The 20,238-nt window shown below is 45.0% G+C and overlaps 9 protein-coding genes across 9 annotated transcripts; 3 read left to right on the top strand and 6 right to left on the bottom strand.

The window, feature by feature from the left end:
* Positions 1-2,272: 2,272 nt before the first annotated feature.
* Positions 2,273-3,781, bottom strand: AOL_s00112g22 (uncharacterized protein; the record flags this gene model as incomplete). The annotated part of the gene is made up of 1 exon (XM_011127052.1): positions 2,273-3,781. The coding sequence occupies one exon, from the start codon at positions 3,779-3,781 to the stop codon at positions 2,273-2,275; it is 1,509 nt and encodes a 502-aa protein (XP_011125354.1).
* Positions 3,782-4,687: 906 nt separating this feature from the next.
* Positions 4,688-7,070, bottom strand: AOL_s00112g21 (uncharacterized protein; the record flags this gene model as incomplete). Its single annotated transcript, XM_011127051.1, has 8 exons — positions 4,688-4,887; positions 4,950-5,161; positions 5,223-5,255; positions 5,313-5,799; positions 5,861-6,111; positions 6,168-6,328; positions 6,395-6,488; positions 6,565-7,070. The coding sequence occupies 8 exons, from the start codon at positions 7,068-7,070 to the stop codon at positions 4,688-4,690; spliced, it is 1,944 nt and encodes a 647-aa protein (XP_011125353.1).
* A 1,184-nt stretch (positions 7,071-8,254) lies between these two features.
* Positions 8,255-8,455, bottom strand: AOL_s00112g20 (uncharacterized protein; the record flags this gene model as incomplete). Its single annotated transcript, XM_011127050.1, has 1 exon — positions 8,255-8,455. The coding sequence occupies one exon, from the start codon at positions 8,453-8,455 to the stop codon at positions 8,255-8,257; it is 201 nt and encodes a 66-aa protein (XP_011125352.1).
* A 405-nt stretch (positions 8,456-8,860) lies between these two features.
* On the top strand, positions 8,861-10,068 carry AOL_s00112g19 (uncharacterized protein; the record flags this gene model as incomplete). Its single annotated transcript, XM_011127049.1, has 3 exons — positions 8,861-9,124; positions 9,243-9,342; positions 9,413-10,068. The coding sequence occupies 3 exons, from the start codon at positions 8,861-8,863 to the stop codon at positions 10,066-10,068; spliced, it is 1,020 nt and encodes a 339-aa protein (XP_011125351.1).
* Positions 10,069-10,223: 155 nt separating this feature from the next.
* On the bottom strand, positions 10,224-10,949 carry AOL_s00112g18 (uncharacterized protein; the record flags this gene model as incomplete). Its single annotated transcript, XM_011127048.1, has 1 exon — positions 10,224-10,949. One exon carries the CDS (start codon positions 10,947-10,949, stop codon positions 10,224-10,226), a length of 726 nt encoding a protein of 241 aa, XP_011125350.1.
* Positions 10,950-11,320: 371 nt separating this feature from the next.
* Positions 11,321-12,175, top strand: AOL_s00112g17 (uncharacterized protein; the record flags this gene model as incomplete). Its single annotated transcript, XM_011127047.1, has 4 exons — positions 11,321-11,433; positions 11,491-11,543; positions 11,640-11,796; positions 11,863-12,175. 4 exons carry the CDS (start codon positions 11,321-11,323, stop codon positions 12,173-12,175), a joined length of 636 nt encoding a protein of 211 aa, XP_011125349.1.
* Positions 12,176-12,542: 367 nt separating this feature from the next.
* On the bottom strand, positions 12,543-13,022 carry AOL_s00112g16 (uncharacterized protein; the record flags this gene model as incomplete). The annotated part of the gene is made up of 2 exons (XM_011127046.1): positions 12,543-12,692; positions 12,768-13,022. The coding sequence occupies 2 exons, from the start codon at positions 13,020-13,022 to the stop codon at positions 12,543-12,545; spliced, it is 405 nt and encodes a 134-aa protein (XP_011125348.1).
* A 306-nt stretch (positions 13,023-13,328) lies between these two features.
* Positions 13,329-13,649, top strand: AOL_s00112g15 (uncharacterized protein; the record flags this gene model as incomplete). The annotated part of the gene is made up of 2 exons (XM_011127045.1): positions 13,329-13,500; positions 13,600-13,649. 2 exons carry the CDS (start codon positions 13,329-13,331, stop codon positions 13,647-13,649), a joined length of 222 nt encoding a protein of 73 aa, XP_011125347.1.
* A 1,339-nt stretch (positions 13,650-14,988) lies between these two features.
* AOL_s00112g14 (uncharacterized protein) lies at positions 14,989-18,290 on the bottom strand (the record flags this gene model as incomplete). The annotated part of the gene is made up of 2 exons (XM_011127044.1): positions 14,989-15,267; positions 15,336-18,290. The coding sequence occupies 2 exons, from the start codon at positions 18,288-18,290 to the stop codon at positions 14,989-14,991; spliced, it is 3,234 nt and encodes a 1,077-aa protein (XP_011125346.1).
* Between the last annotated feature and the right edge of the window lie 1,948 nt (positions 18,291-20,238).

Genomic DNA, 20,238 nt, shown 5'->3' with positions numbered 1-20,238 from the left:
CCTCTCATGGGTCAAATAAAAAATTTTAATATGCACATATATGGGGTGCCTGACCCCGTTTTTCGACAGGATGTGTTCGTCGATCATTCGAAAAGCTCGGTTGGGATTATAGACGTTATCACCTTCCGAAATCGTCAAGCTGGCGACGCCCAGAGTCTTGTGAAAATAACTTCCTGCCATTATAACACAAATGAACAAGGTTCTACTATCCTTCCGATGATAAAAAATTGCCGAAATGTCAGAGATGATATAAATATTCCTATTCCCGATCCATTGCTTCGGCTTGGAAGACCGCACGTGCGTTTTAGGAACAAAATAAATTTTCGAAGATGGAATCCGCATGCGTGTGAAGAATCCATGGCGTGCATCATCCGATCCTGAATATGGAGAGTCAATAGGAATAATAATACGATAATCCATGTTATTACCATCCTACGGGAGATGGAACAAATATCCCGCTTCGCTTGGCGCGGGATGGGATTAACGAAAACTTCTGGCATTCCGGCTCTGATCATCCTTCGATCCGGTTGGGTTCGATTCGAGGATTCTTAGTTATAATTTCCATTCCCTTATTGGAAGTTTGAATTCAGAAAGACGAGTGCATTCCACAGTCACGCGCGCGCAAAGAGAGCTTACTTGGCGGATGCAGCTCCATGCCATTAAACGCTTGGCGGTCATGGGCGTATGTGTGCTTTAGGTTGCATTTTTAATCATTCTTAGCAATCTAAAGTGCTCTAAGTTTCCTGAATATGCCTAGAGAGATCTTTAGACATCTAGATCTCAAAGGCTTAAGTAATATAGTACCTGAACGGGATCAACAACCCCCCACGAAGACAATAACACCTTCTGTAGATATTAGATCTCGCGGAGAAATTGTGGAGACATCGGATTGTTCGGCCGCTGTGACGGACGAGGCGTATATCCTTGAAGTTTGGTAACCTAAGATTTCGAAGATCTGATCGGCTTTCTAGAAAAAGTAAAATGTTGAGTACTCCAAGAAATATCCCATGGGTCTAATGTACAGGCAAATAGAAATTTGCTCCGCCTCAATTGTGGATCCACTAATGTAGAATGATCTGTTCATATTAAAGAAGGAATGTCGATCTGGATTCAATATGCTTGGGCTTGATCAACTGAGAGTTTTGCAATTCTGGGACTACTATGTTGCATTTTGATGGATTTTGTGTTGTGGCAGTCGTTGCTCCCTTGTCACACGAGCTTGTGTAACGGTATTGATGTGAAGCAGTGGAAGTAAAGCGAGCTATCTTGCAATTCCATGGATATAATTTGATGTTATTGATTGTTTTGAAAATCCCTATTATATATATTATTTTTTTCGCTGATATACCAAACCAAAAATAATGAAACTATATCATAGTTACCGTTCAGATGAAATAAGAAGTAAGACTCACTGCAAATTTATCGAGATACACGGCAAGCGTATTAATATTGGAAGTTACACAGAAGCATCGTAGTATTAGTAGCGTAGATATATATCCTAGAAATTAGGTAGAAGAACCAGAGACTACGATAATCTATCAAGGTATATGCTTGCTGAGACCCCATTCCCCGCGTTCTGACAATTCTGTATAGCATATGTCTTCGAATTCGCGAAATATTAAACATCACAATACCAAACCGAGAGAGCCGTCCAATGCCTGTAATTAGATATGTATAGCAAATTTAAAGTACTGGATTACCGATACCAGGGGACTCTGCTGTTTACAGATGTACACAATAGCTGCACAGCGTATGCACCAGGTGCAAGCGCACTAGTGCGGAGCGACGGTCAATTGATCAATGTGTGTCTAGACGTCTACGGCTTGTGATGAGGACGCAATGAGCTTACGCTTATGAACATCGTTTCGATTGGATACTGAAAAGCTCTCCTAGTAATGATTTGAATTGAAAGGGACAAGTTAATGATATATAAAGCAGATATGGTCTCTGAGCCCGAGACTAAAGCAGATATATGAAAGAATAAGTTTTGAAATCCAAAAAGCCTCCCCAAGGCAGCGCTTGTAGTATAGTTAGTCATTAGCCTATTATGATATCCCCGTCCTTCACGGTACATATAACGTCAAATAAAAATCCGGATTCTATGATAATCCAGTAAAACTCCACGCTTATAAAAGCATCAGAAATGAACGCTGAAATGGCTTTCATCAAACAGGCATCGAAGCTCCAACCCGCACCAAACCCCTTCTATCGTTCACTCTATTCCCGTTGGCTGTTGCCCGTCTTTAGGTCTAAGGTCTTAGTCAATATATTCTTATTTAAGGTACTTCCTGCACTTGACGTTGACGATACTGGTCTTGCCATGCTTGCCTCCCTCGACCACCAATGCCGTCAACCTTCCACCTCTTACGCAATTGGTATCCAAGCCTTTGGTATACTTCTTGATGTCTAATCCTCTTCTCGCATCATGTCCGTAAACGACAGTCAACGGTTTTTGGCCCGATGGTCTGTTAGCCACAAACTCGTTCCACATTTTACTCCAATGCAGGCCCTTTCTTCCGGACGTAGGATGGTTCTTCACGAAAGTCCTAACGTTCATCAGGACGCTCGGTTGTTGATCCTTTAGCTCGACACCTGCCATGATCCCAGCGTGTACAACGGCGATATCACCGAGATTGGAGACGTTGTTGAGCTTTAGAATTAGAGGGCAGGAATCGATGAACTCGGCGTGGCGAGGCTTGAGGGACTTGGCGAGAACGAGGTCGGAGTGCTTGTACTTCTTCTTGTGCTTGTTCCTGTGCTTATGCTTCTTCTTCTTCTTATCCTTGTTCTTATGTTTCTTGTGCCTTTCGTCGTGTTCCTTATCCTCGTCATCGTCCTCGTCCTTGCTGTCATCGCTATCATCCCTCTTTCCGAGTGGTTTTTCCTTCTCATTGCTACCTTCGGACTCTTTAGCTGCCCCTTCGATCTCCTTGGTTTCAGAACCCTCGTCCTCCCCAATTTCACCACCGTCTGTTTTCGTCCGTAATTTCCAATAAACTCTCATAAGCTCATCTTCGTGGTTTCCTCTTACACAACTAACGTTCATTGAAATCAACGTATCCAACAATGCTACACTATCCGGTCCCTTCGAGATAAAATCGCCCGTGAGTATAATGTGTGCACGCTCTAGGAATCCTTTGCTATCTAGCTTCTGCAATAGCTCTTGGAACTCATCTAGCATACCGTGGATATCCCCAATGAAGATAAGATGTCGCTGGGGTTTTTGTTCCACTGGCGTCGGGATATATTCTGAAGGGAGATTTGATAATTTAATGTATGGCTTTAGTGGATTGAATGAGACCGAGGGCGTCGTAAGTAGATCGGCGCCATTTTTTCCGGATGTTGAGACTTTCTCCACATCCTCTGGACCTAGTGATTTGTCTTCGTGACAACTTCCTCCATAGAGTTTCTTCTGTCGCCAGACAATCATCTTCTTCACCGCTGAAGGTAAAAATGTAAATACTACGACCGCAGTAAATAACAACAGTAAGAATATATGTAAATGCCGAACCCATCTACTCCGTTTCTTCTTGACGCCCAAGGGACTCCGAGAGTCATGCCTCCGTGGAGAGAATTTCCCTTTTCTAGAGGTACTTGTGATTGCATCGTCCGAGTTGTTACTTTCGCTCAACGAAAGTCCAGGACTATTATTGCTACTGCTGCCTTCTTCATCTATATCAAGATTACGCTCTTCGTCGGAATCGACATTTGTGGCGAGCTCAACAGACAACTCTTGTGCATCGTCGTCATAGTCTTCTGTAGGTATCTTTTCGTATTTCATTGCGTCGCCCTATCGAGAAAAACAGAAAGGTCTAAACCAGGGTGTTGGTAAAATGCCAAGGATAGGGGTACATGTGTCGTTCCAGCGGCTCTTTTCCCGTCGACGGTTTTGTAACAAGTATTTTAGCTCAGGAAGCTTCTTTGTCGCTATATTTAAGGTTGAACAGAGAGAAACAAAGTCTGAGAGAGAAAAATAAGGGTCCAGACTCTGGCCGAAAACAGGTCGTTTGTGAACGGGAGGGAGTTTCGGAATTTGATAGCCGTCGAGAATTTTTATGATCGAATGATCTTCGTCGTCATACGCGGTGCGTGTCCCTCGCTTTGTGCTTTGCTTCGCCCCTGGCCCGGCAAGGGCGGCTTGCGCTCAAGTGATTTGCGAAAAAGGTAAAAATCGTAGGTTGTGGTAAGCCCGTGAGAAGTCGATCTCTCAAAGCCGTGAAACTTGGATATACTACAAGTGTCGGTCTAAAAAGAGTTCAAAAGAAAGGGGAGCTAAAGCTTTAAAGGGCAAAGACCAGGTGACATTGGAATGTAAAAAAATCAGTGAAAAAGATGCATGCATAAGAGATGTCTGAAGAAGAGCGCTCCAGCCGAGACTGTGATGCCATCTTGCGCTCTTGGCCGGGCCTTTCCTTTGTGAAACTACAACAGCAACACAGATACGACAAACGGAGTACGACGTTGGTATGACTATAAATTCGTATGCTTCGTGGGGGGTGCTAAACTATCTTGTGCAGCCCAAATCAATGTCTATTCTCGAAACGCCAAATGTACCTACTAGATTATATCAATATACTATTCCTGCTATCTAATTTCTAGATGCCCCAACTCCTGAAACTTTTATCTGGGCCTATACTTTACGAATGGCGACCCTAAATATAAAAACGTAAGAAAAAATTATGCTTCTTCAAGCCCGCTTCTCCTCACAACTTGGCGACCGCTTCTTTAATTGTTGAACCTCTTCGCCATCATCCTTCGCTCGTCCCTCAATCATCGCTGTGTCTTTAGTTTCGTCATCTTTGTCGTCATCGCGCCCTTCTATAGCCGGCATCTCAAGTTCCGGGTAGAGCCGAAGGTCACCCTCACGGCATGCCCAAGAGTCCACTTCTAATGAATCCGAGCCAATCAGTATTATCGCAACCAGAGGAACCAAAGCATCCCAAACTTACTATTAAGAACATATTTGGACCAAAGCCTTGGCGAAAGCTTCAGATGAATCGGAACAAAAAGGATAATTATTATAGGAAATGACGGTGCGGCTGGGGTGAAGGTAACACCAAAGACGATTCCGGTAATCACCAGCTGTGCAACAGTATACATGTGAATCCCCCAATAGTTTTTGATACCCTCCTTTGAAAGATTGGGTAGTTCACTTGGTGGCCTGATTATATCATTGTTAGATATTGATGAACCGTGGGGGAGAGGATCACTCGAGTACTTACGTTAAGATGTCGAAGATCCGATGTAATATTGGACTAGAGAATGGTCAGCAATTTTCCTTTTCGCTGAATAAGGTCCCGCATTTAACTTACTTAACAGACAGCGACTGCTCCCCCATGAACAAGAACAACCCCGCCAAAACACTCGTGGGCGTCAACCCGAGTACATGCATAAACGGTGGGCTTACAAAGGCCATGATACCCAAAGCATGTAGTAAATGGCTCCACCGCTGCTCATATACTGTTCGAGTTTTATTCCCCTTTTCGTCCACTTCATCGTGAAGCAAGCTCTCTGAGTGTAATGGCGCTTGCGGAAGTAGCCCATTTGCCGGTGGGATCCCTAAGATTCCACACAAACCAGTAGTAACCCCAAGCAACATCACATCCCAAGCGTAAGCTCGTGGTTTCTTAATGTTGTAACGTGGGAGGGTGGCACAAATAGTCGAGACCTCGACGTCAAAGAAATAAAGAGTCGTGACAATCAGTGCAGGGATCATGGCTGCGAAGATATATGCTATATCAAGTTTCCAAAACTCAACGAAAAATACGCTCCTCTCCGGGTGACTTGGCTTAAATGACTCTAAAAGTAACCATTGTTAGTCATTTCTCTATATAGACTCGTCATACATAGAAATACTTACTAGAAACATTCAGTGTCTGCTTGTCAAGATGCTTGAGTTCGCCTATTTGAGGCATAGCAATAAAAATAATGATACTTATGGCAGCGGCATACTCTGAAATTGCCATCCGGACGTAGCGATGGAAAAGTGGTGCCCAGTTATTCGCATTCGCGAGGAACACTGCGACAAGGAAGGTTCCGATACACCCAATAACAGAATATAGAAATGATGCAAACGACACCTTTTCATGATTCCTCTGAAGCTCCTGAACACTATAGATAACTTGATTAGCTTTGAAGAGACCCTGATATATTGTAGATTTACATACGCTTTATGGAAGTAGATGACTGAGTTCAGCAATGAAAATATTTCGGTTGAGAATGTCGTGACATATTTCATGGTATAGTCATGTGCATTGAAAACAGCGAGCAGAATCAACATCCACATCGAATGGATGCAAGTCCATGCCATGAAAGGGAGGTATGGGATCTATAGGTTTGCTTCTGTTAGGCTGTTCAACCACGAGTCTAATCAGGAACTGCGCGTAGGACTTACATGCAAGTTATGAATGCAGAGTTCATAAATCCGCTCTGCTAGGATACTGAAAGGTCCCGTTACCCCCAATATTGTTAGAGGTTGTGCCGAAAACCTATGTTCTCCAATGTCAGTTACATGGACTTAGCCAAAGAAAAGATTAGTGCAAGTGGACGGAAAGTGTAGCCTACAATGCGAATATAACACCACATAGTCCTGTCGAGAACACTACCTCAATCGTTCCATAATTCGAACCGGTCAAAGCATTCAAATCACTCGCGAATGTAATACCAGGCAATAAGTTCGTGAAAAATAGGAACACAGCACTTGCAAGAATTAATTGGTTAAAATGCCAATCAGTATGATAAATCGCCAGCCTAGCTCGAAATTCTTTCTTCATAAGCCTAAACGGCCTCAGGGCCCCAGAAGGCTTGAAAAGAGACGAGATTGTAAATCTTTGTGGTGTTGGAGAGGATGTCTGCATCTCCTCATCCATACTTGGAGGTGATGTGGGTACATCACCTCCCCATTGCGACGGTGGCATAGGAAATTCTTCCTTTGGGGAGGACGAATTGAATTGATCGCGTGACTGAGAGAGATTCCGGGGCGAATTGATTGCAGTCCTGGAGGATGACCTTGATGAATCGTTCTCGATTCTTGGGACTGTGAGGTTTTCTCTGTTGGTGCTGTGGGACATTTATATTAGGAATTATGGTATTATCACAACACCGAGGCTTTCTCGCTGGTGTCGTTTCAAAGTCGATATTTTATAAAAGGGCAGTTTCAAAACCCCGTAGACATCGAAAAATTATGAAATTAGTGATATTCGCGCAGATAAGCAATATAAGATAGCGACGATGTTATATTAGAGTAGTAAGGAATGTAGGCAAACGGGGCCGCACTTCCTTGAGCTCGAGAGGTCAGTTTATATGAAGTATGTCTCGATTGAAACTTCCTCAACCGCCTTAGATGCCAAGTTGGATGAAAAATATTGGCGTGATCCTGTATACGAGACGGCCTTAGCCCGTCGTCTGGTGATGTTGATTCTTGGATCCAGAATTTGCCTTGCAGCTGGAGCGCTTCCAAAATCCTGGACAGCAATCTGACATGGGAAGGAGCCAAGAGGAGATCCCTGGTGTATATACTATGACGCCAAACCCCAATAATAAATTTGTGCCTGGAAATATATTGCTATCCTATACTAAAGGCTGGTATGGATAGATATGCACAACGGGTGGACAACCAAAATGGATACGGTTTTGATGTTAGTTAAAAGGATAAACTCAAGCGAGAATAAGAGCGAATGAAAAGATGGCATGTATGCATGCAATAGGGCGTATATGCAGGACGAGATCTTGGTATGCTCGAGACCTTGGTTGCGATTGTTTAATCAATTGCTGCGCTGGTAAATTTTTTTGTTTTAGAAAAGCTTGGGCTTCATGACCACAGAGCTCGAGGCAAAACCGACTTTTCGATATATTCATGCATTCACATTAAGTAAAACGGTGGATTCGTGTTAGCCAATGCTCGGCTTCAGTTCGGGCACGTGGCATAGCCAAGCCCTTGAAATATTTCGAACTTGCCAACAATATGACAGCGAATTGTCTGTTTCATTAGAACGTTAACGAATATTCGAGATATGTTGAGAAAAGTCCATGTCGTCGAGAATTGCATGTAACGACTAGGCCGAAACCAGGGCCGGCAGTGGAATCTAACCAATAGAAAGCCGGCCAAGTCGCAAGGCAGACTGGTTGTTCGTGCAAGTAGATTTTGGTGTGACATCATCCTGGAATTCAATTCAATTCGAACCGATTCGAAAGCTCAGGGTCTGGCTGAGCTGCAAAAGCGTGCATGTAGGTGCTATGGCTACCTAGAAAGTGCTCATGCACGGTCCTCGATAGCTTTGGTGATATAATCGCGAGCGACGTTAACATTACTAGCATGCTGGAAATAAACGTGAGTTCTTGAACCCGGTCCTTCGACCTTCTTGCATTTGTCGACATTATATTTGTCGAGTCTCGTAACACCTACCGGGACAAGGTTCTTCCCGTCCATCTCGACGTTACGTTGCTTGGCAGACATTCTTTATTTGAAGATTGATACTGCGATATACGTATACATTAACATTCAGTTTATAATATTCCCTGCACTGTTTTTCTAAATACCGAAGTGACTTCGGCCTTACCTCGTTCCCTTCTAATCATCGTAAGTATCGGAGTACATATACTTAACATGCATATGCATATTTTGTAGTAGTTCAATATACTTAAACATAAAATGTAAAAAATTCGATCCAACGCAAAAACTACCACACGATCTCAAATTTAAAAGTCTCCATTGCATCCGCGGCCGCATTCATCCATGTTTCAGCCAGTCCAGTGTCGGCTACGATCGACCCAGGAACTCAATCAGAAGACCATCTTTTGGATGTAAGCCAAAGATCTCATACTTGGTCCAGTCTGCCTTGACAGCCACAATATCCCCACAATGGCTCCACTCGTCGCTTTCATCCCGCGGGCCACGTTCCCGCCCATCGAGTCTATCGTCAAATCCTACTTCCTTGGCCATCATAAATCCGGAATAACTAAAATGCGCCAACTTCTGGGCTCTGTTGAGCTTATCATTGAGTGTAGGGATTATAGAGTCCCATTGTCTTCCCGTAACCCGATGTTTGAAAAGAACCTTGTCGGTAGGGAAAGGATGATAGTGTATACCAAACGTGACCTGGGCGCTGAGAGTTTGGATGAGAAGGTATGCATCTGAGATATACACCTTTTTGATTCACGTAGTAGATAATTCTAAAGAATCGGTGCTAATATTTGAAAAACTCCTCCCTTGAGGATTAGGTTTATTTTGCTGGTTGAAATAGACACGGGAGACAATAAGACGCTGGCACAAACCTCAGAAAGTATTATTCACAGATTGCAAGTCAGACGCTGACATAAAGAAAGTGATAAAATATGCAAAAGGTATTTCTGAACCCCACTATCCGAACATCCTATAGCCTAGTTACGTACTAACTTACTATTTTCATATTAGATATCGCTACCTCGGTTGATAACGTACTGGGAACCCGTATGATGCTTGCCGGCATGCCCAATGTCGGCAAATCATCTCTTCTAAATGCCCTTCGACGTGTAGGAATGGGCAAAGGGAAAGCCGCAATAACTGGCGGTCAACCAGGTGTAACCAGGAGCATCGGGACTACAGTTCGTATCTGCTCCGATCCCGATATAATGCTCCTCGACACACCAGGTGTATTCATCCCATACGTTCCAAACACACAAACCATGCTGAAACTCGCTTTGGTGGGCTGTGTAAAGGATACATTGATAGACCCGGTTACTCTTTGTGACTATCTACTGTTCAGAGTTAACCTCGTCGATCCGACGTTGTATTCAGCGTATCACACTCCAACAAATGATATCACACAGTTGTTGACTGCGACGGCTATACAGATAGGAAGACTAGGAAAGGGTGGCGTACCAGATCTAACGGCAACAGCGATATGGCTTATACAAAGATATCGAGCTGGAGATCTCGGGAGGTTTATACTCGATGATGTGGATCTTGAAGCATTTGATAGAAGAATACAGGAGGAGGCAAGTGAAGGGCAAAGTGCCAACCAGCTGCGGAAAGAGATTAAGGCCGAAAGAGCCGCTCACAAAGCCTCGAAGGCTTCTACTATAGATTAATCAACCCCCCTCTCATATATACCCCCAGATTAACGAGCGTTATACGTGTAAAATATGCAATCTCATAAGAAATATGGTACATATCGCTAAAGGGTATCGGTTTCATCTATCATAATATCGAAAAAAAGGGTAGGAAGAACTGTATGAATCGGGGACTAAAAAATCCCATCCAACAACTTCTTCTTCCGTCTTTCTAGTAAAAATCCCATAACTTCTTCCTTCGTCGGCACCTTTATCTCTCCTGACAAAGCTTCCCACCCAGCCGGCGGCTCTCCTTCGCCTGTCTTCCCAATAGCTTTCAAGCTCTCCTCCTCTTTCTTCTTCTCATAAGCTAGTAATGTCCCATCCTCCTCGTCCCTATTAAACCCATAATAATTCGCATCGACATTCCTGCGAATCTCCGCCAAACTTCTCTTCTTAGCTTCATCAGCTTCCGTATCCCTCTTCGGCTTCAGCTCTTCAAATAGTTCCTTGACACCAGGTAGCTCCCTCGCTCTCCCAAAATATTTATATCCTTTATGCCCCGGTATCTCCCTCCCATTCTCATCTGTCGCCTTCCCAGCAAACCGCATATAATTCGGCCCACCCAAGTTCTTCAATTGAACCTCCCACATATGTTTCTCCCTCATCAATTTATTGATTTCATCGTTCAAATCGCGAATTTGGTAGTTCGATAAACTGGGGTCTTGGATCTTTGTCACTTTGCGAGATATCTCTTTGAGGACTTGACCGCGCCATTTTTCGCAGGATGGGATGGAAGTTATTTCTGTGATGCCCTTGGGACGACGGGTACGTCCTGCGTCGATGATTCCTAGGTCTGCGGCTTGTTGCTCGCGAAAGCGGAAGAGCATCGATTGGGCCTTTTCGGAGTTACGCGCCATGATTGGGGTATTTGTAGCTTAAACGGTTCTATTTTCGATAGGTATGAATTCGTATAACCCGACCGTTAGGTTTAGGGGTCTGTTTGGTAGCGTTTCGTGATGTGGGGTGTATGATTTATGTGTATGGATGTGTGTGTGTGGTGGAGTTTGAGTCGTGATTGATGTTAAGCTTTGAATGGTTCCTGGGGGACTTTTTCTGTCGCGTGGAAAGTCATCCTTGAACTCGACATCCACCCCAAATACTTATCCACCCGCTTGAGCTCACAACCACGACGATAAAGCTTGTTAAGCCTCATACAAAACATAAACTCTAGTCGCCGGAACGTCTACAAATCGCATATTCTATCAGATCACATTTATCTCTGCCCATCATGTCGAAAACCGACCTTCCGGACGCGAAGGCGATGCTGGATAGCAGAGGCCTCTACGATGGCCCCACAATACACTCAATGAATCCATTATTACTCATGGAAAAGATCATAAGGTCGGTTTTTCATATAACTTCTTTAAGTTACATAATTCTAATTATATTTTCTTATAGAGAACGTATAATCGACTCAATGTACTGGAAAGAACAAGCATGGGGTCTAAACGGTATATAAGAAACCATATTCCTGTCCGTTTGCCTATATCGGTGCTCCAAGGATACAAATCTAATCAACTGACTCGTCTTTTTCATATCCCTTATAGCTGCGACACTATTAGACAGAGCGGTAGAGCTACAGTTCATCGGTGGACAATATGCGAACCAGAAACCGACGCCGTTTATATGTCTTATTCTTAAAATGCTACAGTTAAACCCCGAAAGGGAGATACTGTTAGAATACGTACAAGATGAAGATTTTAAGTAAGTTCATATATCTTCTGGTAGTTATATTGCCTGTAAATTTTTTGGCGCTGATATGATGTTTAGATACCTCCGTGTCCTTGCGGCATTCTATATCCGCCTAGCCTGGCCTGCAGCCGAAATTTACAAAACACTCGAGCCGCTGATGGCAGATTACCGCAAGATCAGATTACGCACACAGTCGGGTTATAAACTGACATTCGTGGACGAATTCATAGACGAGTTGTTAACTAAAGAGCGGGTCTGTGATATCGCATTGCCTAGGATGCCGACTAGAGCACAGTTGGAGGACATGGATGAACTAGAACCGAGAGAACCGTTAGTTAGTGATGTTGATAGTGACGAGGAGGGAGAAGAAGGAGAGATGATGGAGGAATGAACTGATGTGGTGTGTTCGTGGTCGATGCATAGCAGGCGTTAAGTTTTGATACTCCAAGACAAATCTAGAATATGTCAAAGCGATTTTTTTTTTGGGGGGGGGCTTATTGGATATATTCCTTTAGCTGCGTGTACTATATACAAAATCTCTTAAAAGTAGGGGAATTATTTATACCCATCTTCACGAACGAAGAATATATCGATATCGATATCTATCCTACATCGTATCGCACAATCCTCGAATAAAATGCAAAATAGCGACTTTTTTTGATATCTGCACTCCGAAACGCCAATAACAGGAAAGAATGAGTCGGGTTATAGCGACCCGATGATACGAGTCCTCGAGGGCCGTCGAAGTATTTTGGCTTCTATGATGTCGGTGTCGGCTTCGGGGTAGATGTCGTCTTTGGTCCTCCATCTGGTATTATCTTGACCTTCTGCACCTTCTCGTACAATGCTCTATCCTCCTGCTGTGCCGGTATCCTCACAATCTTCCACTGTGGCTCAATCAATCCGAACTACATCCAAGTACGATGTTAGCTCCTACCCATAAAATCCATATCGATATCGTCAAGTCATAAAAAAAAACCTACCATAGCAAACAACCTCCAAACCGGATCACTAGGTTGTGCCCCGACACCGAGCCAGTACTTCGCCCTTGTAACATCCAATTGAATATCCTTGAACGGCTTTCCTTCACCGTCAGGTGCGGGTTTAGGGATCGGATCGTAGGTGCCAATGACTTCCATTGGCTTTGAGTTTCGTGCTGTACGAGCCTGAGAGACGACGATATTGTAGAGAGGTCGATTACGAGCGCCGAAGCGGGCGAGGCGAAGACGGACGACCATGTTTTGAAGACCCTCGAGGGAAAGAAGGATAGTCGGAATAGTACAAATCGGTTCGTATAACTTGGGGAATTTATCGACGTGGAATTAGGTAGTCAGTCAAAGTCGGAACCCGGTTCGAATTCTAAAAGCTAAGAAGGCTTTCTCGAAGAGAAACCCAAAACTCGGGTAAAATCTAATCTAATCTCTCGCATCTACGCCAAAACCTCAACCCAACTAACTACCACTCCCTTCAACACCACCCCGTCCCAAACGGACGTCACTTCCTCTCCCTCTTCTCCCCACCAATCACAAAAACAAAACATCACAATGCCTCTCCTCTACCCCCGCTTCTACCGCAATCCCTTCCAATGGGCCCGTTACCACGCCCATAACAACCCCGCCATCTTCTGGTCAATCTTCGTCGGCAGCTGGTCGCCTGTCTTCCTCTTCGCCGGACAGTTTCATAAACGCGCGCCGGAGGTGCCTGGAACATACCCTAGTACGACATCCCTCTCTCTTGCTATTCATACTAGCCTATATAGCGTAGTAGAGTAAAAGGTGCAATTAATTGACTAACTATATCGAATTGTTTATTTAGTCCCATCGGGGAGGCGAGTTATTCCACAAGGATACGATGATCCAGAATAAACGTCTAATACCGACTATGATGGAGGGAGCTTGATGGGGGGGTCCCATTATCTGGGGAATATATTTTTACTGTTTATATGGGATATACCTTTTTTATTTTTTGGGAGGGAGAATACCGGTGTACATATACAACGTCCGAAAAAATTACAAACATACGATACGAAACAAATCATCCAGCGGGGTGAATACAGAAGAAAATACACTTTGCCGGTGGCTTCAATGCAGACCTTTCCGTAAACACAATCTAGGGGTGCTTCGATTTCCAGGGAGGCGGGGGGGGCAATGGTCTGGATTAGGACCGATATAGGTTTTGAAGATCAAATTATAATGGAATGGAACATGTCTTGGGATTTTGATAAACCATTGTTCGAAACTGTTTTAAGAGTTAATTGAGGATAGCCATAGAGTAACTATAAAAACCATGGCTGTGCACTGCCTACACAACTATTCATAGCGTTGTTGATAGTCCTAGATCTCGAATACACAGATGTTCTGGTTCCGAGACCAGTTTATTTCCCAATTTATCATGACCATTACTATTAATAATATTGTATTCCCCGATGAAGCCTTTGGTAATTATCAAATCAAGCCGAAAGGGAAAAGAACGCATAAAAAAATGAAACAAAAGAGAAAAGGCGAAAAAACACAGCCAGATTTAACATACTATGCCCTTCCAATAAACACCCACCAGAATGGTACAAATAGGAAAGGGGGGGAAGGGACGTCCTCAGGTATGGAATAACAAACGGAGTTGGGGATGTGGGGTTCGGATATATCGATTTTTCAGTATCGAAGATGCAATAAAGAGAAGAAATGATAAGGGTAGTGTAGACAAGGAAGAAAAGGCAAAGAATATAGTCTTTCTCTATGTCTCTCTGTATGTACAAGCAGTAAGCGGGCAAAGAAGGGGGAGGGTAAAAGGATACACACTAAAATACAGGCCCGATTTCGCCTGTATGGTGAAGGGATGAATGGTGTTCAACCCAGTACTAAGTGGAGGTAATGCTAGAATCGTCGTGGTGGACGATTCGCATTGGATTGGTTCTGATAAATCAAGACCTGTGTATGTCGCAAAGTTGATAGGATATCACTAGTATCGAGGCATTTGTAACAAGGGGTTTCCCCTTCAGTGGTGGGTTCGCGGCCAAAAAAAAAGCCATTTCGGTCAGAGAAGGGTTTCCGGTGAGGACGCCCGATTAGTATCAGGTTCTCCTCCGTCTTCTTCCTCATCCTCCGGCGTAGTGCCCGACCCTGTATCACCGTTCCCGTACGCTTCATCTTTCATACACCTCGCACAAATACAAATATCAGCTTCAGGATCATCACGGGTGCACTCTGCCTAAGATTGCCCCGCGATGGGAACCGATTGTGTAGGTTGTGGGGTAGACGAAGAGGAAGAAGCGTTATCCAGTACGGAAATTGAGGATTCTTTTCCCTTCTTTGCTGCCGCTGATGTGCTGGCGCTCGCTTTGCCCCTGCCTCCCTTAGAGGTTTTACCGCCGGAGGCACCGGGTTTACTAGCAAGATCTTTCCATTTTCGCCAGCCTTCAAAGTCGATTAGAGCTTGCATACAGCCCCATTCCATGACTTTGCGCTCAAGGAAAGTGAAGTTCACGGGCTAAGAAAAAGATAGGTATTAGTTAACAATCGCTGCTGAGGGCTATGAAAGTAGTTTATATATCTTACCTTGGTCAAGAAATCATTGCAACCAACGGCAAGTGCTTCATCCCTATCACTTCGTAAGGATGACGCCGTCAAAGCCACAATGATGACAGAACCTTTAAACACCAGCGATTTGTCGAGTTTGTCTGCACTTGACAATTCATCTTCGGGACCCGAAGGGCTAGACGAAAATGAACCGATACCATTCAGCCGTTCTAATCTTCTTATTTCTTTAGTTGCATCTAGCCCATTCATGATTGGCAACTGGATATCCATTAGAACAAGCTGAAATCCGCCGGTTCTCCACTTCGTAACTGCTTCTCGACCATTCATAGCTGTAGCCCACCGAACTTTTAACCTCTTCATGAAAGCTTCTAAAAGCCTTAAATTGATAATGTTATCCTCAACAATCAGTACATTAATTGAGGGGACCTGTCCATCAAGAGTACCAATTGATGCGGTAATCTCTTTGGATTTCGGAGGCGGCCTGGTGATCGCGGGCGGCGAAGTTACAGCAGGTAACACTCCAGGACTTGCTGGTTTCTGTGGTATGGGCTTGATGATTCCTGGGGATGACGGTAAGGCCACCATCTGAGGCGGGACGGACGGCGACGTTGGAGCCTCCACATTAGTAGCCCTGATCCTATCGGGTACGACGCCTCCCGCTCTAGGAATCAGCATTACCCCACCACCTCCACCCCCTGGAGCCGAACTAGTCGTACTCCCGACCGGAGATCCAGTCGTCATCCGCACAGGCCCAGGCCTCTTAAGACTTCGATGCCCAGGCGATGAAGGAGGTGGTGAGTTGGCGATATAATTTGAAAGCGAACTTGGGTTGGCTGGTAAATTATGTGTCGATCTTACCGTTCCGCTCTGAGAGTGTGGTATCGAAGGAACGATAGTACCAACAGGTGTGAAATAATCTTCTCCGGGGAGTTGAAGATCGTGAACGGTCTGCCCATACGCGTAAGACATTGAGTGGGGGCCCGGTGACGGCCGTGGCGTCCGTGACCTCTGTTGTTGGGGTACTTCCACGATCAAGGCGTCTTCTGAGGTCTGTCCGTTGGGATAATAGTCGTCTAAAAGCTGACAAAGGACCTCGTCAGGGTTTAATAGTCGGTCCGTATGAGTCTGCATATTACCCATCTGCCTCGCCCTGGCTGATTGTGGTTTTAGGGGCGGTGATATCCTGATCATTAGATCTGGAGAATCATAATGTCTTCCCAAGGCATTGGTGTATTTCCGTAGGCATAGATCTCGGACCGTATCTACAAAATCATCCTCGGTAACGATGACCTGGGTTGGTGACCCACCAGGCCGTTTGACCCATACCTTACGGGTCCGTAGCTGATTCTCGCTATGAGGCATGAGACCCGCGACCGACTGAATATTTGAGCCACCTTCCCTTCCGTACGTAGTAGGAGAGGCCGATTCCTGCTCAAGCAGGTACCGTAAGAGTCCCGTGTCGGAAGGGTGTATCAACGACTGTCTCCGAGAAAATGAAAGAGGATGTTTCCGTCGCGATCCTGAAGATGAAAGAATTCTGGATTTCACAGATTCGTTTCTCGAGACCACGGACTCATTTCGAGCTAGTTCGGTAGGCTGGAATGTTCCTGTTTCTGAGACAGTGTGCAGGGTCTGTGCTACCTCTGCAGCAACAGGGACCACTGACGCGGGCTCTGGAGGATTATGAAGAAGCGGGCCGGTATACACTAAAGTTTCTGGACCATGCGAGAATGAGGATTCCCGTTTGTCTCGGAAAGGAGGCTCGACCGTCTCCGGTGCGATCGGTTCGTGGATACCAAGAGATGCCCGACTGCTAGACCGCTGCAATTGACTTAATGCACTCGAATCGGTGTCAGCACGAAGTCCAGAGGAATCAGTAGGGAACTGAGATAAACGGTAAGGACGAGTAAAAGGTGGTGGGAGGTTAGTTGTGTTGATGCTCAAGTCAGACGACCGGTCGCTAAGTTTCCTGGAAGGCGTACGACTGATAGTAGTAGTGGGAGCAGGAACAGATGTGGTAGTAATAGCAGCAGTAGTGGTCGTAGCAGCAATATTTGTCGAAGGAGTAGAAGTAGAAGGAACAGCAGGTGTAGTAGATTCTAGGATCACGGTTTTATCTGACGGTAAGGAAAGTGTCGAAGACTGTCCAGTGGTTGACGCTTTTGACGGAGTCCCTTCGGATGGTTGAATTAGAGCAGAGACAGAAGCAGCAGAGGCAGCGGTAGCAGCAGCGTTGGATTGTGGTGGTTGTGGTTGTGGTTGTGGTTGGAGGTTTTCATTTTCAGCTAGCGGGATTTGGGATGGAGGCCGGCTTTCAACGCCCACCAGGATGCCGTTCTTGTTCAACTTCAAGCTGTCTTTCTGGGAAAGAACGACGGGAAGCTCACAATTGAAGGAGCCCTTGTCGGGAGCAGCTGTCGATGGAGATTCGATGGAGCCGGTCGTGTCGGTTAGTGGTGGTGCTGGAGAGAGTTCGAGTGGCTTTGCAGTGGTATTCAGAAGCTGTGGCTGAAGACCAGTCCCGTCCTCGAGGTTATCGAACTCCTTGCCGGCACTTCGACGCTTAGGCGCTGTTCCGCCCTCGATCACGATATCGCCATTTGCACTGGCAGTTGGATTTGCATTCCCGTTCCCACTGATAGAGGTCGTGTCGAGGTCGGTGGTAGTATCAAAAGTCCTGTCGCTGGGAGCCACTAAGCTCTGGTCGGATCTCGATGGGTCCCTTCCAATGAGACTGTGTCGTTTCGACTTCCTGCCCCAGCTGCCCTCACCGCTCCCACCGCTACCCGTCTCCGTCCCAGTTCCAGGTCCTCCCTTAGCCGTCTTGGATGGTCGCACGGCCGAGGCCTCCTCAGTCGAATCCTTGCTATCCCTCCGTAGCAGCTTCGTCTTCGTGCCTTTGATCTTGTCCCTGAACCCGCGCATTCCTTTGACACCTCTCAGTTTCGTGGCCGCTGCCTTCCATAGGAGCATTCGCGGGAACAGAAAGAGATGGGTGCCGCGTTTGAAAGGGCTGGCAGGCTGGCAGGCACGACCATCTGAATGCTGGGCCCCCAGAATTAAATTTTCTTAATCTTTTTTTTTATTTTTCCTTTACTTTTTGGGGGGTGACCTTGTGTCTTGTGTTTTTCCCTTTCCCGGTCCGGTTATGGGGGGGTTTTGGTGGCTGTACTCCCTTTCTTCATATAGTTAGACGGGAGCAGGGAAGTTGAAGACGACGAATTCGAAGGCGAACAGCATGCAATTGGGTAAGTATAGAATAGAATAGAATAGGGTAGGATGTAAGAAGTAAGTATGAAAATAAGTGCTATGCTATGCTATCCCGCTGTGGTATTGAATGGTTATGCTATGATGGATGATGTCCGAGGTATGTATGCATGCATGCATGTAAGTAAGGTAAGTATGCGGTAAGTAGGTAGGGAGAAGGAATATAATAGGATATTCGATGGTTCGGATTGTATGGTACGATATGATATGATACGATACGACACGATACGATATGAGATGACAATATGATATCGATGTCACTGATATAAAATAAAATAAAATAAAATAAGAATTCCACCAGTTCAGCTCCGATCCAAGATAAATCAAAGAAGTAGTAGATGTCGACAAGGAAAATTAAATTAAAATAAAAAATATTCGAAACCGAAATAATATAATATGACAGCACTTGATTGATGCACAACGGGTGTGCGAGTAAGCGATGTATTAATTATATTAATTGCACCCGGCCTCCTCGCCTGGGAAATACGATCTCTGGCTTGGTGGAAAGTACATGTTACCGTGTGCTGTCGGCATGGGCTTTTTCTGCATCGAAATTTCAAAGGACCAGGCCAAATTACCGTTGCTGCCTTGGAGGTTTCGGTCTGAGCTGAAAGTGCCACACTTCTTGCCGTGCGTTGGTCGATGCAAGGAGTGGCTGGTACTTACTTACATGGTACCGACATGATATAAACTTTGGGATGTAAACAGGGCGAGACGAGACGGTTCGAATTCATCTGAGGCGGGTTAATGTTTGTATCCCATGGTGATGTTTATATTTATATATACTACTTACTATACTTAGTACTTAAGTAGTAAGTAGTAAGTAGTACACATGTATCTGCCTGAGTTTGTATGTGTGGATGTGTACTAGTGCTAAGTACCCGAGCACAATGCAATGCAAAGTATACATACTACTAGTACAGTCGACTCGAAAAAGAGTTCACCAGCACATCAAACGGTTACCTCTTACCAAGAAGTAGTACTTAACTAAATTTTAAAATATAATCTTCGTTAGTATATACCTGTAACATACTATCCAATCTAAGCTTGGTCTTTGCCATGGACTGTCCTGTGGCGCATACCCGCATGCAAGGGAAATACTCCAAAAATACTTAAAATACAAAACCCCTCGGCACCCCAGACGAAGTCTCAACCGAATCGAGTGCTATTGGGCCTTTCCGTCATGATCTTCAGCTTGCTTGCTTGCAGATTTTACCCATCAGCAAGACATCCAGTCATTACACGGACAATTGGATTGCCACATCCAAATTTGACACTTAAGCACTTTGATCCTCGCCTCGCCTCCGGATCCCCTTGCTTTGAATCCCTTGCCACCCATGTGGAAACCCACTCGTTCGGGTACATTCTTAATTCCTTTGTATGTTGTTGTTATTGTTGTTAATCAACATGTTGTTGTGGTTGATGAAGATTCAATTCTGAAACATGTTGGGGATGTCGGTGTCGGTGTCGTCGAATCAGATCCCGTCCGTCACAAGATTCGTGAATGCAACCGATCTCAGGGATCGACCTGAACATGCAAACATTGTGGATTGCAGACGTAAGCTTCGATGGGATGTGGTGGTTCAAGGCGTGCCCAGACTCGAGGCTGTGAACTTAAGTGCTTAGCTTAGGTAAATAGTAAATGCTGCACTCT

Source organism: Orbilia oligospora, assembly GCF_000225545.1.
Source record: "Orbilia oligospora ATCC 24927 unplaced genomic scaffold scaffold00112, whole genome shotgun sequence".
Taxonomy (NCBI): Eukaryota; Fungi; Ascomycota; class Orbiliomycetes; order Orbiliales; family Orbiliaceae; genus Orbilia; species Orbilia oligospora.
Note: the sequence above shows the minus strand (reverse complement) of the source record. Positions and strands in the feature narration are given on the sequence as shown.